The sequence below is a fragment of the Thamnophis sirtalis genome, unplaced genomic scaffold, assembly GCF_051295495.1.
Source record: "Thamnophis sirtalis isolate CommonGarterSnake01/CBP01778 unplaced genomic scaffold, rThaSir2_p1.2 scaffold_1, whole genome shotgun sequence".
NCBI lineage: Eukaryota > Metazoa > Chordata > Lepidosauria > Squamata > Natricidae > Thamnophis > Thamnophis sirtalis.
Window position 1 is genome coordinate 20,537,480 of NW_028261381.1, and position 26,641 is coordinate 20,564,120.

The 26,641-nt window shown below is 35.2% G+C and overlaps 1 protein-coding gene across 1 annotated transcript in view; it reads right to left on the reverse strand.

The window, feature by feature from the left end:
• Positions 1–286: 286 nt before the first annotated feature.
• The window catches only part of AGPS (alkylglycerone phosphate synthase), a 60,380-nt gene continuing 34,025 nt past the window's right edge, over positions 287–26,641 (reverse strand). The window contains exons 11-20 of the mRNA XM_087708589.1: positions 26,488–26,615; positions 24,623–24,674; positions 22,995–23,071; positions 21,291–21,403; positions 18,471–18,540; positions 17,125–17,186; positions 15,911–16,000; positions 15,004–15,103; positions 14,006–14,063; positions 287–4,197 (exon numbers count right to left, since the gene is read on the reverse strand). Of these exons, the coding sequence (XP_087564715.1) occupies positions 4,076–4,197; positions 14,006–14,063; positions 15,004–15,103; positions 15,911–16,000; positions 17,125–17,186; positions 18,471–18,540; positions 21,291–21,403; positions 22,995–23,071; positions 24,623–24,674; positions 26,488–26,615 (872 nt within the window). The 3' untranslated portion in view covers positions 287–4,075. The remainder of the gene's footprint in view (positions 4,198–14,005; positions 14,064–15,003; positions 15,104–15,910; positions 16,001–17,124; positions 17,187–18,470; positions 18,541–21,290; positions 21,404–22,994; positions 23,072–24,622; positions 24,675–26,487; positions 26,616–26,641) is intronic.

A 26,641-nucleotide genomic window follows, 5' to 3' on the forward strand; every position in this document is an offset into this window, starting at 1 on the left:
AACTAAGCCATAAATAGTTATTTATAAACTACTGAGCTGACATGATAGGCTAAACCAAAACCAGGCAGATTACACTGATGCTTAGCTTATTCAGTAAACTCAACTGATTAGGTCCGCCTTCAGAAAATGTTATCTGGAAAACAATAGAGAGTCTAGTTAAAACAAAGTTTTATATTCTAAAAGACTGATCCTTTGTCCCTAAGTCTATCCTCCTCTAATGTGAATAACTTCAATCACTGTTTGACATTTAGTTGAAATGTTTCAATAAAAGAGAAAAAACAAGCCATTTGAAAATGTATTAATTTAATCAACTTATGGAGAACATTTAGGACCATTTTATTAATAAGCAACTGATGTCAACATTGTAACAGTAGTTGTACAATTAACTTATCAATATGTGATCAATATGTTCTACATCATTAGCAGAAAATTCAATTCTTCCGTTAGCTAGTAATATAGAGGATTAACTTTTTAAATTTGATGTGCAACCCCAAAATGTTATGTTAAATGTATCCATGGATGTGCTTTTAAACTTTTTTTATTGGAACCCCACTTGAGGCTTTAATCTGAATTAAGGTTGGCTGAACCCTCCCCCCTCCATTTTTCTCCCATTTACACCATGATCCAGACCCAAACTAATCACCCTACTGCTACATAAAAATCCACCACCATAAGGCAAATAGAGAGATACATTTAACATAACAATCTAGTTCCTAATATAGGCACGTTTAGTATAAAGTGACTCCTAAATTAACTGGTTTTCTAAACTGAAAACAACACAACTCTATTCTTCTCCTTAAATTCAACATATGTTTCTGAAATGGTGCACAAACATGTGCCATTGAAAGATCTAAACACCAATACTCCGGTTTACAATGTTGAATTTCAAGCTCTCTCCTGCACATCTTTAAGAAAACCAGATCTAACCAGTTACATTCCAGGCACAAAAGGTTGATTCCCTCTTGCCCATTTTCTGTTCTTTTTCACAATCTACTTTTGAAAGGCCTCCCCATTTGCCTCACTATATGGGGGAAATCACAGTTTGATCCAAGGTCCTTCATCTGTGTGGGACATAGTTGTCTCATTCTTTACATCTCATTACTTGCTATGAATTGGAAGCAACTGTGAACAGTGGGCAACTGTGACTGAAAACTTGTTCTACCAGGGTGGCACCAAAAACATTTTAACTAATATAAAGCTGATCCTGTAAAACTGATGTTCAAGGGTACTTCAGGCAGAATCTCCCAAAAACTTGCTTATGGCTTATCAAAATGGACTTTTTCTCTTGCAATTTTCATAATGACTTCAGTTACCTTGAAACCTATTGAAGAGTCATGCTGTGCAGTCTGCAACAGGGCCTACCATAGTCCTCACTGAGAGTGTCTGGAAAAAGCCCGTAAGAGGGCTAGAACCAGTCTGAAAGCAGCAAGGCACTTTTCCAGGCTTACTCATCCTCTCCATGAGCAGTCCTGACCAGTTATCACAATGTTGTATTAAGCATCTTGTCTTATTTAAAACATTTTCATTATTTGGTAAAAGCACCTGCTGGGAGGTGCTCATGCTATGATTAGACCCTCAAAAGCCAGGGCACCACACAGGCTTCTAGTTTGTCTCCAGCAGTTTTGCTCCATAAGGGAAGACGTTTCTGAGTTTCCTTACCCACTTGGCTCCTGCATGGTTGTGTACATTTGGATACGTGGTGAAAAGTATTGCAACTTAAATGATTTTGACTCTATGCGTATTGGATTCTCATGAAAGGGCAGCAAGGTATTACAATGCAGCAGTGGAGAAAAATTAAACATGCCATATACCAATATATCGCTTTCACAAGTCTGTCGGTATGCCTTGAAAAGATAAGCAACAGCTTCTTTATTTGGTGTATTTCTGATTCTTTTTTAATGAACATCACTTTTCAAAATTAGCATTCAGCTAGTGCATATTTTACAAGTAACTCCTGCTAATACTCCAAACGATTTAACAATTAAAAAAGGTTTAGCAAAATAGGCATAAGTAAAGCAATTTACATTGTTCACAGTTATCTGCATTGTGTCTTTCTCCAAAAGCCTGTTCACCTTTGTGACTTCACAATTACTTTGATAGGACTGTACCCACATGACACAAGATAATACTTCATGATTTCAACACTCCTTTTTATCTAGAAAGATATGGAACATATCTGCAAAATATATAATTCTGTGCGACCTAAGGAAAGAGAGGATTAAGAAAATCCCACCAGTAAAATAAACCAATTGAGCACCTTAAGTGAGACTAGAAATTTGGGGGATAGCATAAATTTGGTCACAACAAGAGAAGACAACCAGGAAATTAAACTTCTGCTTTAATTCTATCAAAAAGGCAACTTTATTCCCTGTAACACACATTTGGTTTATATTTGGTACTCTACAAAAACAAAATCCAAATCCTCCATGTATCCCCGTACGAGTAAGAAACTAAACCAGTAATAGTAGGGATACCTTACCCTAACCCAGAAGTAAAAATTAATGCCCATATGTGGCCGTCTTTAACTGGAATCCACTTGGATTCCATCTGCTGACAAACAGTTTTGTGCTTCCCTTCTCTATAGCCCCCTGCATCTTCATTAGAGTCTACTCTGAAGAAATGGGACTTTAGCGAGATGGAGTCACAGAGTAATTCAGCACCCCTCTCTTTGGCTGACCACATCTTAACTGAGACCAACGGGCAACTAGATGGAGTGATCCAAATAGCCAATCTCTATTGAATACAATTTTATTTCTGTGGATTAAATTTAGAAAATGGCTGCCTGTTTTGTAATCATGGTAATGCGCCATCAGTATTACAGCATAATAATGTCTATATGCCTATTCTAAAAGTATGTTTAAGCCATCTGCTATAGCAATCTTTAAGATTTGAACAAGTGTTGATTTTTGTCTTGGACCAGATAACACTCATGTTTCTGACTTTAGCTACATAGTTAAATTTGTATATTAAACTTCAATTTTGTTATCAAAGCAGAATAAAAGCTAAAAAATGTTTCAAGTACTTTTGTTTATATATGCTTCTTTACAATGAAACTGATTAAATCTCCTTCTTTCACAATAATGGATTTGGATGGGTGTAACATGTAAACAGTTTAGTCCCAATAAAGCGATCTTGATATAGGCATGCTTAGTAAGAATAACTTACTCTAAGGAGCAGCTCTTGGATTAGCATAAAATAATATCCCTTCCCTCAGCTTTTCTGCCAAAAAGAATGTTTGCTCAGGAGATTCTATTCTATCATTGACAGAATAAAATTCTAGACCCATTGCATGGCTTTAACTATCCCGTGAAATATTACATTATATATTTAATTTAAATGCTCTTGGATACTTTTAGAAGCTTGGTATTTTGTTTTTGTGGGTAAACAACTTAAACATTGCTTTGATTTGTAAAGGCTGAAATCCCCCCCCCCCCCCGAAATGGAGGATTAGAACTAATAGCACTATTTTTATTCTATTCTTAGGAAAAGTTGCCCACTAAAGTAAATGAAGACTGATTATGAAGTTTGACATTTTATGTAACAATGAATTCCAATATCGAGAAAGAAAGGTTTACTTTTCTGGCTCAGTAAGGTTGATAAGAGGATTTAAAAACATTTAATTTTTTAAAAATAGTATCAGAGAGGAAAACATGTTTTGTCTCCTATCCAAATATCAACCTTTTTTTCCTCCAATTGCAGCTTGGTATTGCTTCTCTCTGCTTTAACTGTTCAATAGAAAATCGTATTTCAGTTAAATATATTGCCTATTTTTCATCTGCTTCCCCAAAGTGCTTTTCTATCAAGGAAGTCTCCAACCACTTATCAGGTTCACTCTCAAACATTTCAGCACCTACAGCAGGAAAGCCATCCAAATAGGTTAGCAATTGCATGGATCTAACTATACTCTGAACTGACTGCATCTGAACAGTCTTCACTCTGCAATTGAAAGGAGAAATAAAATTTGCAGGGAAGGAAAAGCTTTTGAAACTAAGTCCATGCTATTTTTGGATACTGGGAAAAGCTATGAGAGTCAACTATTATTCTTTCCGGTACTTCAGTGTGGTGAGTAACAAGGTTATAAAAGGCTTCCATTCCCAAATATGTTATTGGGGTCCACAAATTGTTTGATGGATTTCAGCATCCCAAAGCCAACATCGGATACACATTCTTTCAGCCAGCGTTTTCGTAACTTGCCCACTGGAAGAAAAAAAACAACAAAAAGTGTCTTTAATATTCACCATAATAGCAGGAACCAATTAATCTTATGGCCATGAATGAACAAACACTGGGTGATAAATGTTTTTATTCAAAAATGAGAAATGTTTTGCTTTATTTGATTTATTGAGCCCACCAGACTATCAAGCTCATTAAGTTCAATGTATTCCCAAAGGAAACCTGGATTCCAGACTGCCTTTTCTCTGTACAAAGTATGAAATTTAGATCAAGTTTAGGCAAAGATGATGTCTTGCATTAAATATAATTAAACCGAAGCAGCATATATTTACATGTGAGTAGAGAATTCTGTGCTCTGTTTCAAACAAACAATGCAGAGATTATAATGAACTAGACAAATGTTATTTTATGAAAAACACTCAGGTTATCAAATAAACAAGAAAACACATTTCTCAAAAGTAGGGTGACAGATTTTGGCTGTAGTTCTATCTGTATCTATATTTAGGAGTTACTTCCTCTGAACCCAGTCAAATACTTTATTTAACCAAATGTGAATAACTACACAAGGAATTTGTCTCCAGTACAGACACTCTTATTGTACATGCAAAGCAAATAATAACAACAATAACAACAATAACAATACCAATAAAATGGGCAGTAAAGACAATAATAAGAAATAATACTAAAGCCCACATTAGATGGAGTAATAGATATTAGGCATTGTTTAACCTACATCTTAGTATTATATTTGCATTCAAGACCATTGCTAGCTGTTACTATTTTTACATAACTTTTTTTGGGGGGGTGGGGGGCTTTAAGCTAGTCTTGACTCCTACTGACTGCCTGGACAGGTCCCTGTAATTCTTTTTGCAATGTTTTTGAAAATGGCTTGCTTTCTTCCTAAATCTGAATGGCCCCAAGTCACCCCAACTGGCTGTGTGCCTTTAACTACTACCCCAAGCTGGTTTCCCTCCACAACTTAAAAAGTTATAAATATGAATATAAACTTGACAGTTTATAACACACAGCCACAAAATTACAGTTGCTTTAAATGAAATCAGCTCTATCATTAAGCAAGTATTATAACAGCATTTAATTTTTCATTGAATAAATTGAAGCAAGTGTTGGATACAGCATGAATTTAAACCAAAAGCTTGATGTATTTGTGTGATACATCATACAAATGTAAGGGGAAAAGGAAGTCGCAACCAAAGGATGCTTCTTGTCTTAGATGCCTCCCTCTCCCACTACCCTCTTCAACTAAATCTAGGATGCCCCATGCTTGAGGTAGCTGGTTAAATTGCCTCAGGGATAATGAATGATATGAACAGAGTATTATTGTTTCTTTCCCCTGCCAACTATCAGCCTGTCACTAAGCTCACTGGAAAAACAACAACAACAAGGCTGACCAGGAGCATGTTCTCAGCCACCGATGTGCCAACCAGAGCTAAAGAGACAATGTATAGTCTAAGCCACTATACTCCATTATCTGTAATATTGTTTAAGTGAATGTATCCTGTGGATATAGATGTAATTGTCTAAAAAAAGACTGAAAACAACTGGTCCAACAAGCTGGAGCACATTAAAGCCCCAGCAGGATGTCCAACAGCTAGCAGGCCTGTCTTTTTCCCCACCTCCACAATAATGTGACTCCACCAGGGACTGAACTGATGTCTGAACAGCCACCAAACAGCCACTGCATATTTAATGAAGTTGCTCACCGAGTGCTGGAAAACAGAAGGTGCTTGGACTGCATCATTAGTTCTGTCACTATGATAATTTACACATCTATCTTGTCACATTTTCTATGCTTTATACTTTTACAATAATAAATCTAACATACATTTGATTAGCGAACCGGAAAGTAAAAAAGCTGTGCAGCGCACACCGGTGGTCTTTTATGAACGTATTTGGTAAAGAAATTAACCCATTTGTAGCATAAAGTTGCAAACCCCGACTGTCAATTTTCACTGTGTTAGAGGCCCACAGTTGCTTTTTTGCAAGTATAACCAACCAGGCAAGGGGGTCGTTTTAAAAAAAAGATGATTTTATTTTGCCTGGAAAATATAGAGCCATTTCTCAGATAAAATAACAGATGCCCCACCTGACCACATGAATTCATGAGGCAGGGTGTCTTGCAGTAAAAGGTACAACCTACTTTGCCTCTTTTCCATAGTGTGTAAATATAACACTGTTTTTTTAAATATCCAAATTATTTGTTAGTTGCAATCACTGATGTACATATGTAACAAGCATATATATATGTAACACTCTTATAGTGAATCTTTAATCTTTATTCTGCTTTAAGTTTATAGTTACTGCTTTTATTCAACCTAATTCATTTTAATTAAGACCTTTTTTAGGTCTAGTGAAAGACGTAAAAGCACATTATTTTATTTTGCAGTCTTTAATTTCACAGCTACTGCAAATGCTTGCTTTTACACATCCCTTCAGCCAGCCTCTTAATATCTATAGTGGATTTGCTTCAGTGACATAGCTGAATAACAATTTACTTGAGACCTTGAAACTGCAAGTGAATATTCATGAACATCTCTTCAATAAACACAAAAAATACTGCCCAGCTGATAACTGCTAAATGAATCAATCAAACCATTTTTAATCAACAGAAACAAACACAAATGCAAAAGATTAAGCTATCTTGAATATTGTAGAAATATTTACGAACCTAGCAGAGTTTTAATTGCTTATTTTTATTCCAAGTGGTTATTTTATTTATCTAGGCTCAAAGATACTATTGTCTCTCTTCAAGATACTTACACATTTGGTATATTATAGTGGACTATTAAATTTAAATAACATGGACAGCCCTAACATGAATGTTAACTACTGCACTATAATACACAGATACACACATGCAAGCAAATGACAATGGTGACCAGCCCACCTATACTGAATAGACTCATCAATGCAAAATCTACACTTCTCATGATTCCTACTCTGCATTTCCAAAGCTACTGGCAATTGGAAGATCAGCATAATAGAAGGGAAGTCAAGAGAAGTTGGAAATGTCTTCTACTCTCTCAGCAAATTTTGTCTTCAAAATACAATGCTTTCCCGCGGAATGGAAATGTTTATTTTTTCTCGTTTCAAATTATCCTTAGCTAACATTAAATGATATATTTATACACAAAATAAATACTGAGATGAAAGCAATAAAGTTATTTGCAAAGGGCAACTATTTCTCATGATTCGAATTTCTCAAGATTTTATTTTTCTTTCTTTTTTTTTCCCCCAGAAGAACTGATAGGAGTAAACACTTTGGTATAAACTGTCTACTTCTTTCCATAAAAGCAGTAAGTACTATGAAGATTGAGTTAAACATACTTTATATTCCTTATAGCCTCAAGTCCCAGACTACATCTGTTTTCTTTGATACACAAAACCAGAGTTAAAATAGCTCCATTTATCACAAGATGATTGTGGTAGGCAGACAAACCAGGCTGTCTGTTTCGGGATAGTGAAAGCAACTGTTATTAATCACAATTATAGGGTGAACTCTGAAGAGGAATTGCATCAATATTCTCCCTTCCACATTCAGGAACAGAAAGAAACAGTAAGAATGTCATGGTAAGGCCTGAAGGTCAGTAAATAATAATAAACAAGGATACTACCAGTTTAATCCCAAATCATAAATTACAGCTCAGAATAAGTATTAAAAGTCACTGTGGGAATTTAACACATGGTATTTGATAGAGCTACAGAAATGCCTTTTTGCAAAATTGAAAAATACAAAATTCAAAGTTTATTTATATGCTCTGCCAGAGAGCCAGACTCAAAATATGAAGAAGCCACAATTCTTTGGTCAAAGTTTTAAGGCTTCTATGACTATTGCATGCAACATTCCTTTGTTAAACTTGTCTCCAACTATATCCTTAGTTTTAGAATAGGCAATAAACATAAATAGAACATGAGTTACAGAAATACTACAGCCATTGTTAGCTGCTAAATTTCTGCTTAAATAACAAATGTAGCTTCATGTAGCTTAACTCATGGACAGGCAACCTAGTACTGTGGAGATCTGATGCTACAATCTCTTTCAACTGATCAGGGCAAGAGAAATGAAAGCCCAAATCATCTGTAGAATAGCTGGTTGCCTACTCAATTGTTCGCTAGATCAATTCCAGACACTTCCATTGATTCTGCCTACTGGCTCTCAATGTTTGCTTCTAAGGCTGATGCAGGCATTCCCGCGAATGCCAAATTCAACATAGCAGCCACAACTCATTGGTCCCAGTAGCTCACTTCTCATTCCATTCTGCCCAGGAAGACATTTCAGATTCATGGTGAGATTTCCAATATCCAGTCTGTAGCAAATCGTGAGATATCTGCTAAGAAATGTTACAGAACCAATGCAGACTTAGAGCATTGCTTCTGAGTACTCTTGACTTATATCCTCATAGGGACATTTTGTTTATTTTTAGGTGGGAACCCATGTTTTCACATTTATTTTATACCTGAATGAGTGGAATATCCTAGAACTGAGCTGTTAAGTTGGAACTGTTCAGGCCATGCCTCCTGCTTTTCTTGTTCAATTTCCAAGCAATACAAAGCAGAATATGGAAAACAAAAGGAACCAGCAACCACTGCAAGAAATAAAGTATGCAGTGGGAGACAATCTATCTCCTTTGTCATCCTACAAACTTCAGGTACGTTTGCCTGGATGAGCGGTATTAGTGAATGAGAACTGCATGAAAAAAGCATGCATTGTCCTTTGCATGGATATCACGCACAGCCCAGATCTAGGAGAGGTGTCTATCCACACCACAGATGCCTCTGAGACAAGCAGCAGTATGCCTGGTAGAATGTACCATGATGAGATTTGGTGGACAGAGATCTCCTAACCAATTATTCTATTTGAGAGCAAAATGATATAAAAAAACAACATAGGTGGATTGAAGACACTATTTTAAAATATGCATTCAGGAAACAACATTCATTTGGCCATTATAACAAAGAGCTGCTAGTCTTGAAAATATATCATTGTAATCCAGGTTGAAGACAGGGAGTTTGCATCCATTAAGTAAATGGTGAAATACTGTCAGGAGCAACAACAGCTTTGACAAGTAATCAGATAAGTTAATTACTGATATACTTGGGCAGATGATAATTTTACTTCTATGCATTGGAAGACATGGGCTCAAAGCTCACCACCCACAGGCAGCCATTAGAAGCACATTTTTTTTCAGATCAGCAATTTATGGAAACAGGTACAAGTTGTTTGAAAGATTCTCTCAGAATCCCAGAAAAAGCACTGGAAAGATATAGGCCCATGATGGCGAACCTATGGCACCCATGCCACACGGAGGTCTCTCTGCTGGCACAGGAGCTGTTGCCCCGGCTCACTCCACTGCACATACGTGTACGCCTCCCATTTTTGGTCCCAGGCTTCAGGGAGGCCTGCTAGGCTCAAAATGGGCCACGGGGGGGGGGGGGGGGGGGCATGGGCAGGGGGAGTGTGTGTATGGGGGGGTTGTGCGTGCATTTGCAATGGGGCAGGGCGCACGGGGGGTTGTGTGCACATTGCATTATGGGTGTAGGCACACACACATGCATTTTCACACACACGTGCGTGCTTTTGGCACACGAGGACAAAAAGGTTAGCCATCAATGATATAGGCCAAGTGATTTGGGGGAACATGCTGGCATTAAGGAGCTTTCTTTGATCAATGACACATAAGGGGGAGAATGCTGAGGAATTGCGAACAGGAATAAAACACTTCTGTCAGATATATTGTTATGAAAGAAATGGTGAGTCTTCTGGATTTTAGAGAAAATAGAAATCCATCTTACACATGAAAAATGAGTTCCAGTCACAGCAGGCTGTTAAATTTCTAAATGAAATCCATTAAATGCAGCATGAATTATTAGTACAGAAACCGTGAGCCTTACAGTATACTGTAGAAGAGATTCAAATATCAGTATAACCCACAGGATGGAAGAATTAGAACTGTAATAATTAAAATCTGAATCTTTAATTAGGGTGGAAGTTGCTGGACCACATGATTAATCAGCTTCAAAACCAAAAAGACATCTTTTTTTCAAAACAATATGGCTGAATATCCCATTTCTGAACACTGAGAGGACGAATCCAACTAATATTGTTTCAAGTGCAATATCTATGAAAACCACTGTGGTCATCTCCTAAGCAAAAAGAGAGCATTCTAATGTCAATAAGACAATAAGACATTAAAGCAATGTCTTATTGACATAAGTGCAAGAACAATATTTGACTCAGGCAGTTGAAGGGACAGTAGAAATGGTTGAGTAGAAAGCAGCATCAGTTGCTGACAATTCTGCCTTTAACATTGGAGTTGTGTGAATAAAACACTTGGAAAAAGAACGGCTGATAAATAACTTTTCCTACTGTAATTGGAAAGACTTTGGTCATTCAAACTATCCACATTTTTAAAAGAAATTTCAATCTTTAATTATGCCTCTACTTTTCCTACTTTTTCCTTCTTTTTGTATTGATGGACTAACTGAAGCAAAAATAGAAGTTGAGATGCTCTGTCTTTTCCTTGTTATCTGTTGGTATTTTGCCTTTGTACTGAGCAAATACTAATTAGATTCTTTCTTTTCCTTTTCTACTGAAAACACTTTAAGCCCATTTATTATTCTTAATATCCTTTGCGGAAGTCATTTCAGTTTAACCTAATACTTGCCTGACAGAAGCATTACATTCAATGTTTCCGTTTTTACCTGGCCTCCTTTCCTGGTTTTTTTCATGTGTTTTTATTTTGTCATTAGATTTTCACTAATCTTTTGTGTAGCCGAAATAGCCTCCTCATTTTCCTTTCCTTCTCACTAGAACAGTTTTCTTTAACACTTAGTGACTACATAATTCAGGGGTGTAAAACCCGATCACATCAACGGGCTGAATCAGGATGTTTTTTGCCTTTGTGGAGGTGGGGTGGGCATGGCTTCCGTGGCTCAGGCCACCAGTTTGACAGGCCTGACATAAATTGTAAGTCTTACTTTCCCTTATAATCAAAAACGTCAGCATTATGTGATCATTCTCCCACCCAATGTGCTAGCTACTTCCACTTCCTTTTTCTATGCTCTAAATAAGAACTATTTACAAGATAAATTAAGGGTTTTCTGGAATAGCTATGCTTGGCAAGGTTTCTCTCTCATGAATCTGGATTTAAGATGAGGCTACCAAAACAAACAATAAGAAACAGAAAAGGGTATATACATAAAATTCCTTTAAAGTCCCAGCTTTCATTCTTTGTCTGTCAGGGTTGTTAAATTTCATGTAAACCAATCCTGGCTTACTGTATTTCTTTCCCCCCAAAATGTGCATATGGAAGCATTTTACATATCTGCAGTCCAGGTGTCTCTATGCATTTATCATAAGCCACATTTCAAAAAAATGCTCAGATCAGGAGAGAGAGAGAGAAAAAAAAACTTCTGAAACAATCTTCCTGTATTTGTAAAACAAATCTGTTTCATCTTTACCCATGCATAATTCCTTTTTGCAAACAAAAATAAACGGAGAAAGAAAATTTGGAAATAAAATTAATTGATAATCAGCCTTACTGAATTCAGCTTTAAGTTTCAGATCTGTATACATAAACTTTTGCTATGCCAGGAGTTCATCTATTTAGACCAGTCAGCCGCATAAAAGTTGGGGTTAAGATTGGAAAGCAATTCTTTAGGCACTGAGCTGTTTTGTTCCTCTTGCTCTTCTCTTCATACAAAAATTGAGTGTCTGCAATGAAGAACCTCCATAGCTGTTGATGGATATTAAAAATCATCTTGACTTCCCCCATCTTTCCCCAGCTGTGCTGGCTAGTCTAATTTTCAAGAGCATTCAAGCTTTCAACTCAATATCTGTTCCCACTTGATTTAATTTTTAGAAACTCCTGCTCAGTTTTCAATAGTATTGCCAGCACATAGAAGATGACCACCCTCAATGAAAAATTAGTCTTCCTATTTGGTAAATATAATAAGTGCTTTGTAAAAGATTCTCCATTTCATAGTGTAAGATAGCCACCAAGAGTATCTGGATTGTGGTTGGAGATAGGCAGGTAGGTAGACAGACAGGTCAAGTGGTAATAAGAATGATTAACACTATCTAAAAACAGGACTTCTTCAAAACAGGAATGGAAAGCATTTTGTATGATTTATATTTTTAATCAAATAAGTCAAAGTGACTAGACTAATAAAAATATAAAACAGCTCACAATTATCTTTCAGTCTGTTCACTTTTTCCAATTTTATAATGTAGTTTTAACTCAAAAGATGACATTTTAGAGAATGAAAGAAAATATTTTCCACTTTTTAAAAGACATGCAGAACCTACACATAATGGATTTAGGGCTGAAAATGTTGAAAACTGACATGGATCAGTTTATAAACTGATGTATTGTCACCAGCCATTTTGCCAGAAATTATAAATGTAACATTTTAGACATGTATCACAGAAAAAAGCTTGGGGATGTAATCTCTGTTATGTAGGTGTCTGACATATATAAAGTATCCTAAAAATATTAAACTCTTGTGCTGTATTTATCTTAATCTTACTCCTACTAATCATCTCCCATCCCTATGTTAAAAGGCATGTTTTAGTTGGACATTCTTCAAATGTGACAAAATTTCTTTATTAGTTAGTTGCCACACTAAGTTTGCTTACTGTATAGGAAGCTTCTGTCAGCTTGGAAGGTATATAACAATGTATGTCTAAAACAACATATACTGTAAATATTCCTAATACTAGATATTAGGATTGTGTAAAATATTTTAAACTCAAAATGGATTATTTCAATCTTGACAGAAATATTCCAGATTGACAGTATTTCATTCTTGACAATTGGGCCCAATTTTGGGATAGTTGTGGCTATATATTCTGAAACTATTTGGCCATAATAAGCATCACAATAGCATGCAGTCTGAAATTGGAAAACTTATTTTGGAACGTTTGTATAATTTCACGTGTTACACATGTGTACTTGACATCGATACATTTTGGTTCTGTGAGCAAAAAAATGAATCTTACATTTTCTGAGAACTAAAAATGCTATTTTAATGTATGCATTAAGACTGTTTCAAACCAACTGGGATTATAGGAAACATTACAAAGTCATCTGTATATAGGAATATGGCAAAAGTATTTTACATAAAATACAAAGATGAAAAAGGAGATCAATGAAGGTTTCAGTTGTATGGTCTCACATTAAAAAATTAATACAAAGGGAGCCTATAAAATGTCTGATTCCACCCAGATTAGGGTCTTGTTCTATGTATTTCATTACTATTGGCAGGTTACTGTACAACCATGTGTGAGTAAAAAAAAATATCTATCTGCAGGAGATTCCTCTAATTAGGGGTCCCCAACCCTGGTCTGTGGCTCAGTGCTGGGCTGCAGCCTGTTTGAAACCAGGCCGTGGAAGTGGCATGTATGTACGTGCAGCTGCATTTGTGAAAGAGGGGTGTGTGAAACCATCCCATCTATCCCCCGCTGCTTCCATTGGTCTGCCAAGCCCAAAAGGTTGGAAACCGCTACTCTAATTCTTTCCACAGGAGTATCAAATACAAAGCATTTTACACACTGACAGATAAGTGTACAATTCTCTTAGGTTTCTCTGTGTATTAACTGAACATGCCTGACAGATTCTAAAACTGGCTAGGTCACATGTTCCAGCCACTCTATAAGCTTCCAGGAGAGATGATGAGTGTTTTATTTGCTAATGATACTAAGCAGTCTAATTGGGCTATAATCTGCAGGAGTATCTTTTCTCTTTTTAGAGATATATGAATCAAACATGCCTACTACAAAGTGAGTAACTAAAAGTATGATCTGTAACAATACCTCCATGATGATGTGACAAACTTCCTCCATTAGCAAGGATTTCATCTCTAGCTGCTGTCTAAAAGGAATAAAGTAATTTAAATCATTCAGTAGTTCAAGCAGGGAAGATAATATGTTTCATTTAGTCACCAGCAAATATAAATGAAGGGGGTGTTGCACTATTTACACTTAAATAAGGAGAGTAGTTTTACCTGCAATTTACCTTTTGAGAGACATGTTTCCAAAATGTTTTTAACAGTCCCTGATAAAAATGAAAACAACCCCTTTCAAAGCATTTTCACACTGAAGTTCTATGTAAACATAATATTAGTTGCAATATGTATCAAAAGTGCAATTAAATAGCAAATGTTAGCACATCTTCATCCTCACTCTTAGTCCATCCAATTCTGCTAATAAGTAAAACTTTGATAGAATTCTGCAAATATCCTGGATTGCTTTTAAAACGCAAACAAACAGAAAAGCATCTCAATTATGGTGTTAATTGGATGATGGGGGAAATAGAAGTTAGGAATTTTTTTTAGAAATAAGGTTAGAGTTTGGGAGGAAAAACGTAGGAAGGTTCAACTTGATAAGAACTTAATAACAATAGCAATAGCAGTTAGACTTATATACCGCTTCATAGGGCTTTCAGCCTTCTTTAAGCGGTTTACAGAGTCAGCATATTGCCCTCACAGCCTGAGTCCTCATTTCACCCACCTCGGAAGGATGGAAGGCTGAGTCAACCTTGAGCCGGTGAGATTAGAACTGCTGAACTGCAGATAACAGTCAGCTAAAGTGGCCTGCAGTACTGCACCCTAACCACTGGGCCACCTCGGCTCTTAGATGGGAAAACCACCACGAAATTCGAAATCAATGAAACAGATGACCAACAAGGTCATAAAAAATAAACATCTCCTTAAAGCTATCAAACAGCCAGTTTCCCATTTAACTTTGGTTTAGGTAACAATTAAACATACACTTTATCTAAAACATTTAAGTTATTAACTATGTAGAATTACCTCTATTTCTTCATAAACCCGAATAGGGTCACTAATTCCTCTGTAGTTAAAGCCCAAATAGAAGTAGACACATGCACCGGCATCATACATCTGTGTCACCCTGTTTTATTTGGGGGAAAAAACATATCAGATCAAATAACTTAGTATTCTTGCACAGAGTCCAATTTAAAAATAAACGATATGGCAATACTGGGATGTACTTGTACAAATATTCCCAGAATTTCCAGCAGCAGGACTTACATTCCCAATGCAACATTTTACTACGTTAAAAAAGAGAGAGCGCAAAAGCTATAGGAAAAAGGAAAAAAGACAGCGGGATGTTTTCTTCAGGAATAGCAAATTTATGTGAACCAGAACAAGAGTTAAACTCAAGTATTCCCATTGCTCTTAAGTTTGGATTATTAAGTTTTATTTTCAGCCCAAAGCCCCAAAGTAACAAAGTACCCCAGCCAGCATCAGGATATTCTGGGAAGTCCATACATCTCAAAATGGCTACGGTTAGAAAACATTGCATTATAAATAACAATGCTGCTGAAGCTGAACTAACTATGGTTGAAATTACAGTTTGATCAACAGAGAAAAACAAAGTTCATACTATAACTTAGAAACCTGACTTGTTTTGACTAATTATGATTTACAGTTTGTATGACAAACTGTGGTGACTCTAAACAAGATAATGGCTTGTTGTAATTTAATTTTCTTTGCAGCAATTAGGAGATTCAGCTGTTGCAAGTGGGCGTCTTTAGCTATTTTACAAAAACTGGTCACCCAAATAAATAAGGCTGCGTAGCATTAGGCCTTTGGTGCAAAATGATAGCGACAATATTTTAAAAGGATTTTAGAGGTGATAAAGATCACACTATAGGCCTACACATTTTAGAACTTAATTTATATGAAGATGCTTTACCGACAGGTAGTAAATGGTGGAAACTGAACACCTTTTTCTTTGCATTCTCTTGTCATTCTTTCCTTTACATTTTTGCACAGATCTATAACCCTAAAGATAAAATAGTACAAAAGTTAAAAAATCAAAATTATTTAAAGTACTCATAGGTAACATTTTGTGACTGATATAAGAATGGGTTTATTGTAACCCAATACAAGGATTAATTCTGGATCATTAAAAGTAAAAATATGCCTACAAATTCTGCTTGGTTTTTAAATGTACATATTGCCACAAAATAATCAATAAACAACATTTAATAAAAACTGGAATTATATTTAAACATGTTACAATTTTTAACTTGATTAAAGCTCCCTAAATTTAAGGCCTAGATGGATAGTTCTCTTTATCAGGGCTTTTTCCACCACAGGCAAATGATATTGGCTCCACATATTCCTCTCAATGTGGTAAGGAGAACCAGTTGGTCAAGTAAAGATTACAAATTTGATTACATTAATTGTAATAACCAAATATACATAATGTATATATACTTGGTACTTGAAAGCCACAAGATCAAAAAGGTCTGAATGGTTATAGAGCAGTCTCCTATAACCTAAAGCCTTAATTGATAATATTTTGGAAATAATGGAACTCATTTTTGTTTGGGAAATGACAGTCATAACAAATATTAGAAATGTGAAGATGAGCATTTCCAACTTAACAGTCTCTCAGAATCACAAGAACAATTACAGAACTAAATTTAGATGGTTTTTAGAAGATGCTAACAATACGGCCATTTAATTAAGCAGTTCTAATTTTAAGATTTTGGGTACTGTGTTATATTTTTATAATTTATTCTTAAGTTCATATTAAACTTTACTTATGCTCATTAGGACATCACCAGAGAGATGATGATTATCCTTTTCTTTTAAACATCAAGATTTTTCATTGGCTCAAAAAGTGCCTGATGGCAGAAGTTCTTCTATTGTAGGATGGGGAAGTTAGGAGCCTAGTGAACAGGTTTCCTTACTTCATCAAGAATCTTTGATGTATTATTATTGAAATAAGTTTCACATAACTGTGAAATATAGTTTTTTTCTGTTATTCCAGAAAAAATCTTTATATTCTACAAAATACTCAGATCATTAAAACCTAAAACCACCACTTTCTAACAAATTTTCCAGAAAAAAGACATAAAAATATGTATTTTCACTGAATAGAGAACATTTTGATTTTACCTATCCCAAGGAACAGATGTTTCGAATGATTCTCCTATTATATAATAATCCATGCCAAGGTCCTATTTAAGAAATCAGAAAAACCTTGGATTAGTATGCCATCTTAGACTCATATATTCACTATGTATATATATATATGCAACTGAGAATAGTTAAGATATTACCAAGGCAACAGACCTGCATTTATCTAATTACTGTATTTTTCAGAGTATAAGATGCACCCGAGTATAAGATGTACCAAGATTTGGACGAGGCAAATTTTGAAAAAAAAGTTTTTGCACTCTGCAGACTTCGCAAAAACGCCATTTTTTGCAAAAACGCCCCCATTTTTTGGAAAAACAGCCTCATTTTTTGTCAAAAAAGGGGTATGAATAGTTTTGGTGTGGCTTGTAGAGTGCTTCTGGGGGCTGGGGCAAAAAACAGCCTGGTTTTTGGTCATTTTTGCCTTCCCAAGCCCCCAGGAGCACTCTGGAAGCCTCCTGAAGGCTATGCACGGCCTTTTTTGCAAAGGGGGTTTGGTGAGGCAAAAAATGCTGTATTTAGTGGATAGGAGGTACCCAGATTTTCAGTCTCTTTTTTGAGGCAAAAAGGTGCATCTTATACTCCGAAAAATATGGTAAATGACTAGGCTCAGTCTAGGAGTATGGAAAATGTATCTGAAACTTTCTTTTAACTTCCTGTCCTATCAAATCTGTCTGTAACATATATTGTGGATTTGATGTATACCTTATGAGCAACATTGTAAAACTATATAATTTTATAAAGCACAAAGACAAAAAGAAGCAAAACAATTCAATTTCCATGAGTATTGTACAAAGTTCAAAGACTATGTATTTACTATCTAAAACCAAACACAAGGGGAAAAAATACAATAAATATAGTAAAAGTATAAAAATTGCAAGAAAATCCTGAGCAAATTAATAGCTAACAATACCACAAGGTGGAACCAGATGGTTTCTAATAGCTACTTCTTGTTGATAATTTTTTTAAAAACATCTTTTTTAGAGGTTTCTGAAAAGTGATCTCCTCAAAAGATGGGTAATTGCCTCTTGGTCACAATGCCACTTAAAGTTGTTAGCAACTTTCAATCACCATTCGATGTACATGGGACATTTTAATAGCATATGTTCATATGCCTTTCTGAAGCCCTGAAATATGGTGCATTTCTGAACCGAATCAGTTCAAATTTTTTTCTTGCTTCATTTCAATATCTTTTCAAGGTTAAGCAGAGTGGGAAATTATATATATTTACCATATTTTTGGAGTATAAGATGCACTTATACTCCGGTGCATCTTATACTATGAAAAATACGGTATATATTGTTCGAAAAATAGAATAAACTTACCCTAATATAAGCAATGACATATGTCAGCATATAGCCTCTCTGCCCATTGTCTTCTCCAGCTGCAAGACCACTGCAATTTGAAAATATTAAAATATTATACTTTCTAGCTCTAAAAAGTCAACAACTAGCCATTCTGATGATATAATAATAGTACAGGTAGTCCTCCACTTATGATCACGACTGAGCCCAAAATTTCTGTTGCTAAGCAAGGCAGTTATTAAATGAGTTTTGCCCCATTTTATGACTTTTTGCCAGAGTTGTTAAGCTAATCACTGCAGTTGTTAAGTGAAACATATGGTTGTTTAATAAATCCAGTTTCCCCCATTGACTCTGCATGTTGGAAGCTTACAAATGGTGATCCCAATGGGACAGTGCAACTGTCATAAATACATGCCAGTTGCCAAGCACTTGAATTTTGATCATGTGACCATGGGGATGTTGCAACGATGGTAAGTGTGAAAACTGGTCATAAGACACTTTTTTCAGTGCTGTTGTCACTTCAAACGGTCACTAAAGGAATGGTTGTAAGTCGAGAACTACCTGTACTTTAGTTGCTAGAATTTATATAGATTTAGTTCTAGATATAATAATTGACATAAGAAGTTATACATGCAAATGCATATATACACATAAGGTTTTCAAGTGACACAAAGTCCATCGTTACAATATGTTGATATGGGAACCCTGCAGTTTTGCAGTGTTTAGAGACTGAGAAGATAAAGGACAAAGGCTTTTTGCTATTTGGAAAAAAATATTACTCAGGATTTAGAGAAAAAAATCATTTTAAAAGATTGCTAACACAGTATAGTGGTGAAGTTGGACCAGGAAACCTGAATTCAAGTCTGCAGCAGACCCCAGAGATATTGGACCTGTCCCTTTCTGTCAACCGGTCTCTCTCTGAATACTCTAAAGCAGTGTTTCTCAACCTTGTCAACTTGAAGATGTCTGGACTTCAACTCCCAGAATCCCCCAGCCAGCATTCGCTGGCTGGGGAATTCTGGGAGTTGAAGTCCAGACATCTTCAAGTTGACAAGGTTGAGAAACACTGCTCTAAAGGGTAGGTTTTTTTGCGAGGACAACATATGTCAATCCCCACTTCTCCCATAGGCTTAAAGTATGGAGAGGAAAGGTAGGATATATATGCAATAAAGCAGACTTTTCTAGCCCTGTCAATTCTCTGCATTAGATTTATGCTCATTAGTCAAATTCCTCAGAGTAGGAGTATTTTGGTTTGCTTTTAAAAAGGACACTGCTTTAACTCCACTTGTTGGTGCTAATGAGCACTGCTCTATGGGAGAGTCAGGGGAGTAGGTTGCTAGCGACGTGTTTGATTACATGCAGCAAGAAAGGCAGTTTAAATGGGCTTGGGGATGGTTAATGCCATGGAGCTATCTTATTTCTGCTGTTACTGGATCTTCAAAGGAGCAAGGACCTGAAAGCCAACTGGGTTTGCATTTTGATAAAGTGATAGCCAGACACGAGTAACAGCTGCCTGGTGGGAAGTATAACAACATCTTTTAATAGCTGGCTGCATTTTCTCCCTTTTTCTCTGGCATTGTGACAAAGAACACAGTGTGCAAAGGACAGTGTACAAGAAAAAACCAATATGGGGCTACTGTACAGAATCAGTAGCTAGAGCAACTAATAGACGCTCTATTTTATTCCTCATTTTGTAGCTTTCAGGCCAAAAGCAAAGCACAATTAACCAGGGATGTACAGGATACGGAGCAAATTGATTATGAAATTATACACGCGCACACACACTTTCTAAACTTCAAAAGTATGTCTTTGAATCTGAATGTTTTGGGATGTTTTGGAATAATCCCAAAAATAGAATAAAGTTGAAAAGTAAAATGCTGTTAGCAAAATCTGTAAAACAACTGAAGTTAACAAAAGATCTGCTTAGCAGTAGTAATGCTGCTTTTTTTAAAAATGGAAAATAAAGTTGTTGTAATCTGAATAAATATCTTCACCGTAGTTTCATTATCAGACCCATAATCAATCAAACCAGCTGGACACAAATTACCCTTCCATTACTCAGCTTATAAAAGTGAAATGTTTTCTGTTTCCTTGCAACAGCACAGAGCAATAGGTGACAGGAGGTGGGATTTATATAATTAATCAAGTTCTGTTGATTAAAGACAGACAATTTCCTATTTAAAACAGACTTGTTCATTCCAGCTGTAAGTCAATAATGAACATTATTATACCTTAATCTCTAAACATTACTCCCCTTCCCTGCATTGACTCATTTAGTATCAGAAGTTGCTTTTAAATATTAAAAAAAATATTATAAACAGACATGACTTCAGCTGTATGAGATAAGTATTTACATTTTATTGTAACAGTTACGGCTTTGCCAAATTGCACACTTCGACAAACTAATAGCAATAATATTTGTAATATTTATTATAAAAACATGAATATGTAGAAGTGCAGCTAAAAAGAGACAACAATGTTAGTTAGTTCTCACTTTTCCATTTTCTATAACTGAAAATGTGTGATACCCAAAGGTCCATCCAGTTCTACTTTGAAAAGGTTTTAGGATAATGGCGCAGTGGTTAAAGCAGCACTGCAGGCTACTGCTAGATCAGCAGGTCAGCGGTTCAAATCTCACCGGCTCAGGGTTGACTCAGCCTTCCATCCTTCCGAGGTGGGTAAAATGAGGACCCAGATTGTTGGGGGCAATATGCTGACTCTCTGTAAACCGCTTAGAGAGGCCTGAAAGGCCTATGAAGCGGTATATAAGTCTACTGCTATTGCTATTGCTATTGCTATAATAAATGAAAAGTAGCAGTAATAAAACTTTAAAAATCGTACCCAAATTTTGCAGCAATATCATAAACTTGCTTTTCGTGCTGGAGGACATTCTCTCTGTTACCCTCAAAGACCAACGTAGCAACACATAATACATTGGGATCAAATCCTTTGAACTGTGGAAAGAAAATAGCTGCATTATATTATTGTAACATGCACACCAAGAGCTCAGTTATTGTTGTCACTAAATTCATTTTCATATTACTTTTGATAAGATCAATTTCAAAAGTAAGAAGCATGACATGAGTTTTTTTAAAGGATGAAGTTGAAAATTCAGTTTTTGAAGCTTTTAAGGCCCAATTAAACTAAAATTCAACTACAAAATACCAACAAATATCATATTTCTTCAAGCAAAATCCAGAAATAACAAGAGGGACAACAGAGGGACAACAAATGTTTCATTTCTTTCAGCACAGAAATGCAGAACAAGAGGGATCAATCACTGTCTCATGTTATAACTTACCTTCTTCCCCCATTTTGGGTTTCAGTGGTAAAGATCCAAATACTTGGGAGAAGGGAGTTATGGTATGTTTAATATTGGATTATCTACAAGACTAATAATATGTTTTTTACAAGTTATAAAATTGTTCTTAATGCAGAGAGTAACTTTTTCTACAGAGGAAGACAATATATTGCTCTAACCAAGATTTAATACTATATTTGAATGATGGAATTCTATATTTCTGGCAATATAATGCTACACTGTAAATGTAGCACTGTGACTGTTTATACTGTAAACAATTTAGAAGACAATATAGAATGCTTTATTTTTTATTTTATAAAAAAACTGATAGACTTGTTAGGTTTCAATATATACTTTCTGATCCTACTGAAGGTTTTGTTAAAGAATGATTTAAAAAGATGTGTTCTTTGTTGATATTTGAAATGAGAAGATGCAACAGTTTGTTTCTACATATAGACTGGATTTAATAATAAGTTAAAGAACTGAGATAATTGTATATCAATAGTATTAGACAGTATTATCACCGACATACTTTTTAAAAGTTTTTGCTAAACTTTACTATGCAAACTTACAAAATATTTCTGAACTCTGTGTATCACTCACAATAATATCTCACCAGAAATAAAATCTGAAAAAATCAGTTTAAAAACATTCCAAATTATAAAAATAAAAACCAACTAAAGTTTGGGTTTATAGAAGATATCATAATTTAGACCCCAATCATACATCAAGAAAAACACCAGTTCAGTCCTGAGTTCAACAGCCCCTTGTAATACTTCCTCTCTCTATAGTTCACACTTCAATCAGCCTCCAGTGGTAGCTACTCCATAATGGCTCCCTCAGGGTGCCATGAGCTCTTAAACGTCTTGCTGTTCTTGTCCATACTTCACCCCAGAAAACCTTCTAAGTAGCCTAAGCCAAAGTAGCAAATCCCTCCTGCTAGTCTGCTCCAGGCAGGGCAATTAGTTTTGAAAATAACATCCTAACATCTTAGGTTAAGTTCCAACCATCTCACCTCACTTAAAATGGAATACTCAAAACAGTTTGAGTAACTTAAACTAGAATGAGATATCCAAAACATTTTGCCATTCAAAATAACCACATTTTGGATTGCAAAACACATGCATCTGACACTGATCACTATCGAACTGCTGGACCCATCCATACTAAAACTACTTTCTGTGAAACACACAAAACTATTTAAAATGTGTAGGGGTTTTATTGCCAAAATTAAAATTAGATACCTTTGTGATGTAAAATTTTTTCAGTCCATCCAATAGTGATGTAAAAATAGATGCAACCTGTGGTTTAAGAGCGTGACCTTGCCAAGAAAGAGAAAAAAAATTGTAAGACAACAGAAAGATGAATAAAATGCAGATATGCAGAATGGGAATGTATGCAATACATTAATTATTTGGATGCATATGTATGTACTTCAAACCCAGGAAATTTTGAAATGTAGGGTGAAATAAGGCATTTTTGCATAAACTTCTACTTATTGATCTAACATTTCATGATATGTAAATTATACATTACATCATTCTGGTGTACTTCCTGGATTTATATTCTCTAGTATAATTGTATGGTAGCCTTATCAAGACCCAAGCACACAAAGAATGTGGAACTTAATTCTCCTCCACATTCTAAGGGCTTGGGGGGGGGGGTTATCACAAATAACACTGAGTGTTTTACCTTTTTTACCAAAAGGTTTTAGTGCAATCTCTGCTTATTCACTGAAGGGATATAGCTAAGTTCAATTATGTCCTTAAACTTTTAATGAACTGACTTTTACCATAATTGCTGCTCCTACACTTGGGGACTTCTCTTTGGAGAATTTTTGTTTGTTGCCTTGCCATTTCTCATGAGAGGGGATTTTTTCTATCACCCTGTTTTTACTCTCCCAATTTCATAAATAATCACGATAGGCCTCACCAATTGTCACTAAATACATCAAAACACAAAGAGGGATTAGAATATTGCACGTGCTATATGGAATATAATATTGCAACTGCAACCCTACCAATAGACTACTAATGCTAACAGAGCGTTTAAAAGTATGTTATGTTTCTCATAGGACATCTGCTCCAAGTGGAATAGTACTTATTTTCTTTTCTAAAAGCCTATAAGTTGATCTGTGACTAAAGTTGGGATTGCACATTTAATTTTTTTTTTAAATGGTTGCATGATCAAGTACTTGTCCTAATTAGCTGTTCAAGAAATTTTAACCTGATTAATTTAACTAACAAATCAATATTATAGCCCTGGCATGTTTTAGCAATATTTGAATTTCATGAAACCACTTATTAGTTATTAACCAATAAGTGGTGAGATGAGAAAACAGTAAATGCTAGAACAAATGTATCGATGGCTCCTCTTTAAGGTAGTAAGTTGCTGAGAATGGCTTACACATCATGTTTTAGTTTCTTGACGGCAATATTGGGTTACAATTTATCAAGGTTAACATCAAAGGAAGCTTACCCGAGTTCTCAAGAACAATTTAGGACGTGCCTAAGAACTCCAGAGCATTGTATGCGATTTTTGACATTTTTTAAAAGCAAAATAATGTTACTTCTAAAAACAGATCGGTAGATATCACTAGCTACTGCAGTTACAAGAGCGCATGCTTCATGTTGTAGTTTTGTGATAACCTGGATAGTTCTTTGAATATTGACTGCAAAAATGAGCTATGATGATTAACATCAGATGGATAAGACAGTAGAAAGTTGCTGCGTACAAAATAATTATAGGAAGAAAAGACCGTATAATGCAGAATGCTGCTTCCAATTCACTATTTACAATTAAGGGAGATCTGGTTACAGAGTACTTAGTATTTTTATCAAAACAATTCCTAAGCATTCAGTTAAAAACCTACCAAACTGAAACTGTACATTGTCCATCAGGCGAATGGAAGCAGGAGCACATCGCTATGGGGAAAGGAAAAATAATAGTGGTGAAACATACAAATCAAATTATATCAATGCGCCTGGCAAAAAAACTGGCATGAGAATAAGTACTGCTGTCTGACCAACACTGAACTTCTGCAAAGGGTTTTCATCATTCCGTAATAATTCCTCAACACAGGGAGTCAAGATTAATGGTTTTAAAATTTGAACCATAATAGATTGTTATATTGGGCCATTCAACTTTCTAAAATATAATGCTACATCATAAATACAAGTTAATTGTAACAGGTCAAAAACCACTTCAGAAGTGTGATAGCAAAGAAAAACCCTGTTGCTTAAGTCTGAAGGATGAATTCAGCCACCAGTTTCCCTTGGTCAAACAGTAAAATGTATATTTGTGTGTAATTTGCTCTCCCTCTGCAATCTGCCCTGAAGAATTAGATGGCTCCCTTGAGCGGGTTTTAGGTAGGATCCCTGGAATTGCAATTGAAGGCAGGGAAGAAAAAACATGCTTGGATGTTAATTTTTACCCAAAGAGGTACAGTTGTAAAATCAGAGGTATATGACAGTTACTTTAAAAATAGCCAATAAATGACCAGAGCAAATACAAAATAAAGATCATGAAAAGACAATGGAAGATTTGAGCATTTGAAGAATACAGTGCCATTCAAGAGCAGAGAGGATAAAGAATAAAAACAAATAGAAAAACAAATAGAAGTGTGCTTGTACAATGGACTGTTCCATCTACTATATTCTATCTTCTCCAAAAATGTCCCTGTGGTTTCAAAGAATAGCATAGGATCTGATATTATGGGAAAATTAAGAAATGGGGAAAGAGAGAGGGCATTCACCTTTTTTTAATTAGACATCAAAAAGGAATATAAATGAAAAGAAATAGAAGATAGGAAACAATGAATAAAATACAAAGTAGTAAACAAAAGTCTGGGAGATTACACCTTTACAATGTATCATTAAATACCTATCCTTTCTAGATTATACTACTTTAAAAAAGTAAGAACCACTATTAGATTTTAAAATAAGAATGCTGCCTGAAATTTGAAGTTTCTTCAGTTTAATATGTTAATTGGGTCTCTATTTCAAAATTATATTAACTAGGCTTTTATTAAAAAATACTGATTTTAATGTAAAGGAAATAAATGGAAAGCCTTTTCTACTTCTGAAAATTTGCCTGCTTATCCCTTTCCTTCTTATATCTTAATTCCTTAGATTTATCAGAATAACAGAGTTTGAAGGGATTTTTGGGGGGGGGTGTCTTCCAGTCAAATATAATTAAATACATTAAAATATTTTTTAATATAAACTTTTTTTTAGAAAAATCAGTTGTTCAGCTACATAAGAAAACACCTTCTAAATTCTTTTTAACATTGATAGAAAGTTTAATAATTTGAAAAAAAACATAGTAAAATAACTAATGCCACTACACTTCCTAGAAGAGGACATTTTATATTTTAAATAACACAACTTTAGTCCAAACATGCAAACAATAACATTTTTGTATTATATGAAAATAGTCTACATTTAGGTTTAATCACACCAAAGTATAATTTGATTTTAAATTGGATTTAAAATACTCAGGACTAATTAAAGACCTGCCAATTTTGGTAAAATTTACTCAGTAATTCTCAAATGTATTAAACATTTTACCTAGCTCTCTTTGGAATTGTTTAGGTTATTGAATTGCAGTTTTAAACATGTTCCTCAGCCTGAGAGGCAAGTGTAGTAGGGCACAAGCATGGCATCTAGTGGAAGTACTTCATACTGCAGCTTTTTAAAAAGTGCAATTAAATACAATTTGAAGACAAGGTTACTTTACCTGTTTTGCTACTTCTCTTAAACAGGCCACCCCTTTCTCAAAGTTTGGAAATACTACAGAGCCATACTTTTGGTATTCAGGGACTGGTCGAATTTTTATTGTAACTTCTGTTATCACTCCAAGGATTCCTTTATAAAAAGAGGAAAATAATCAT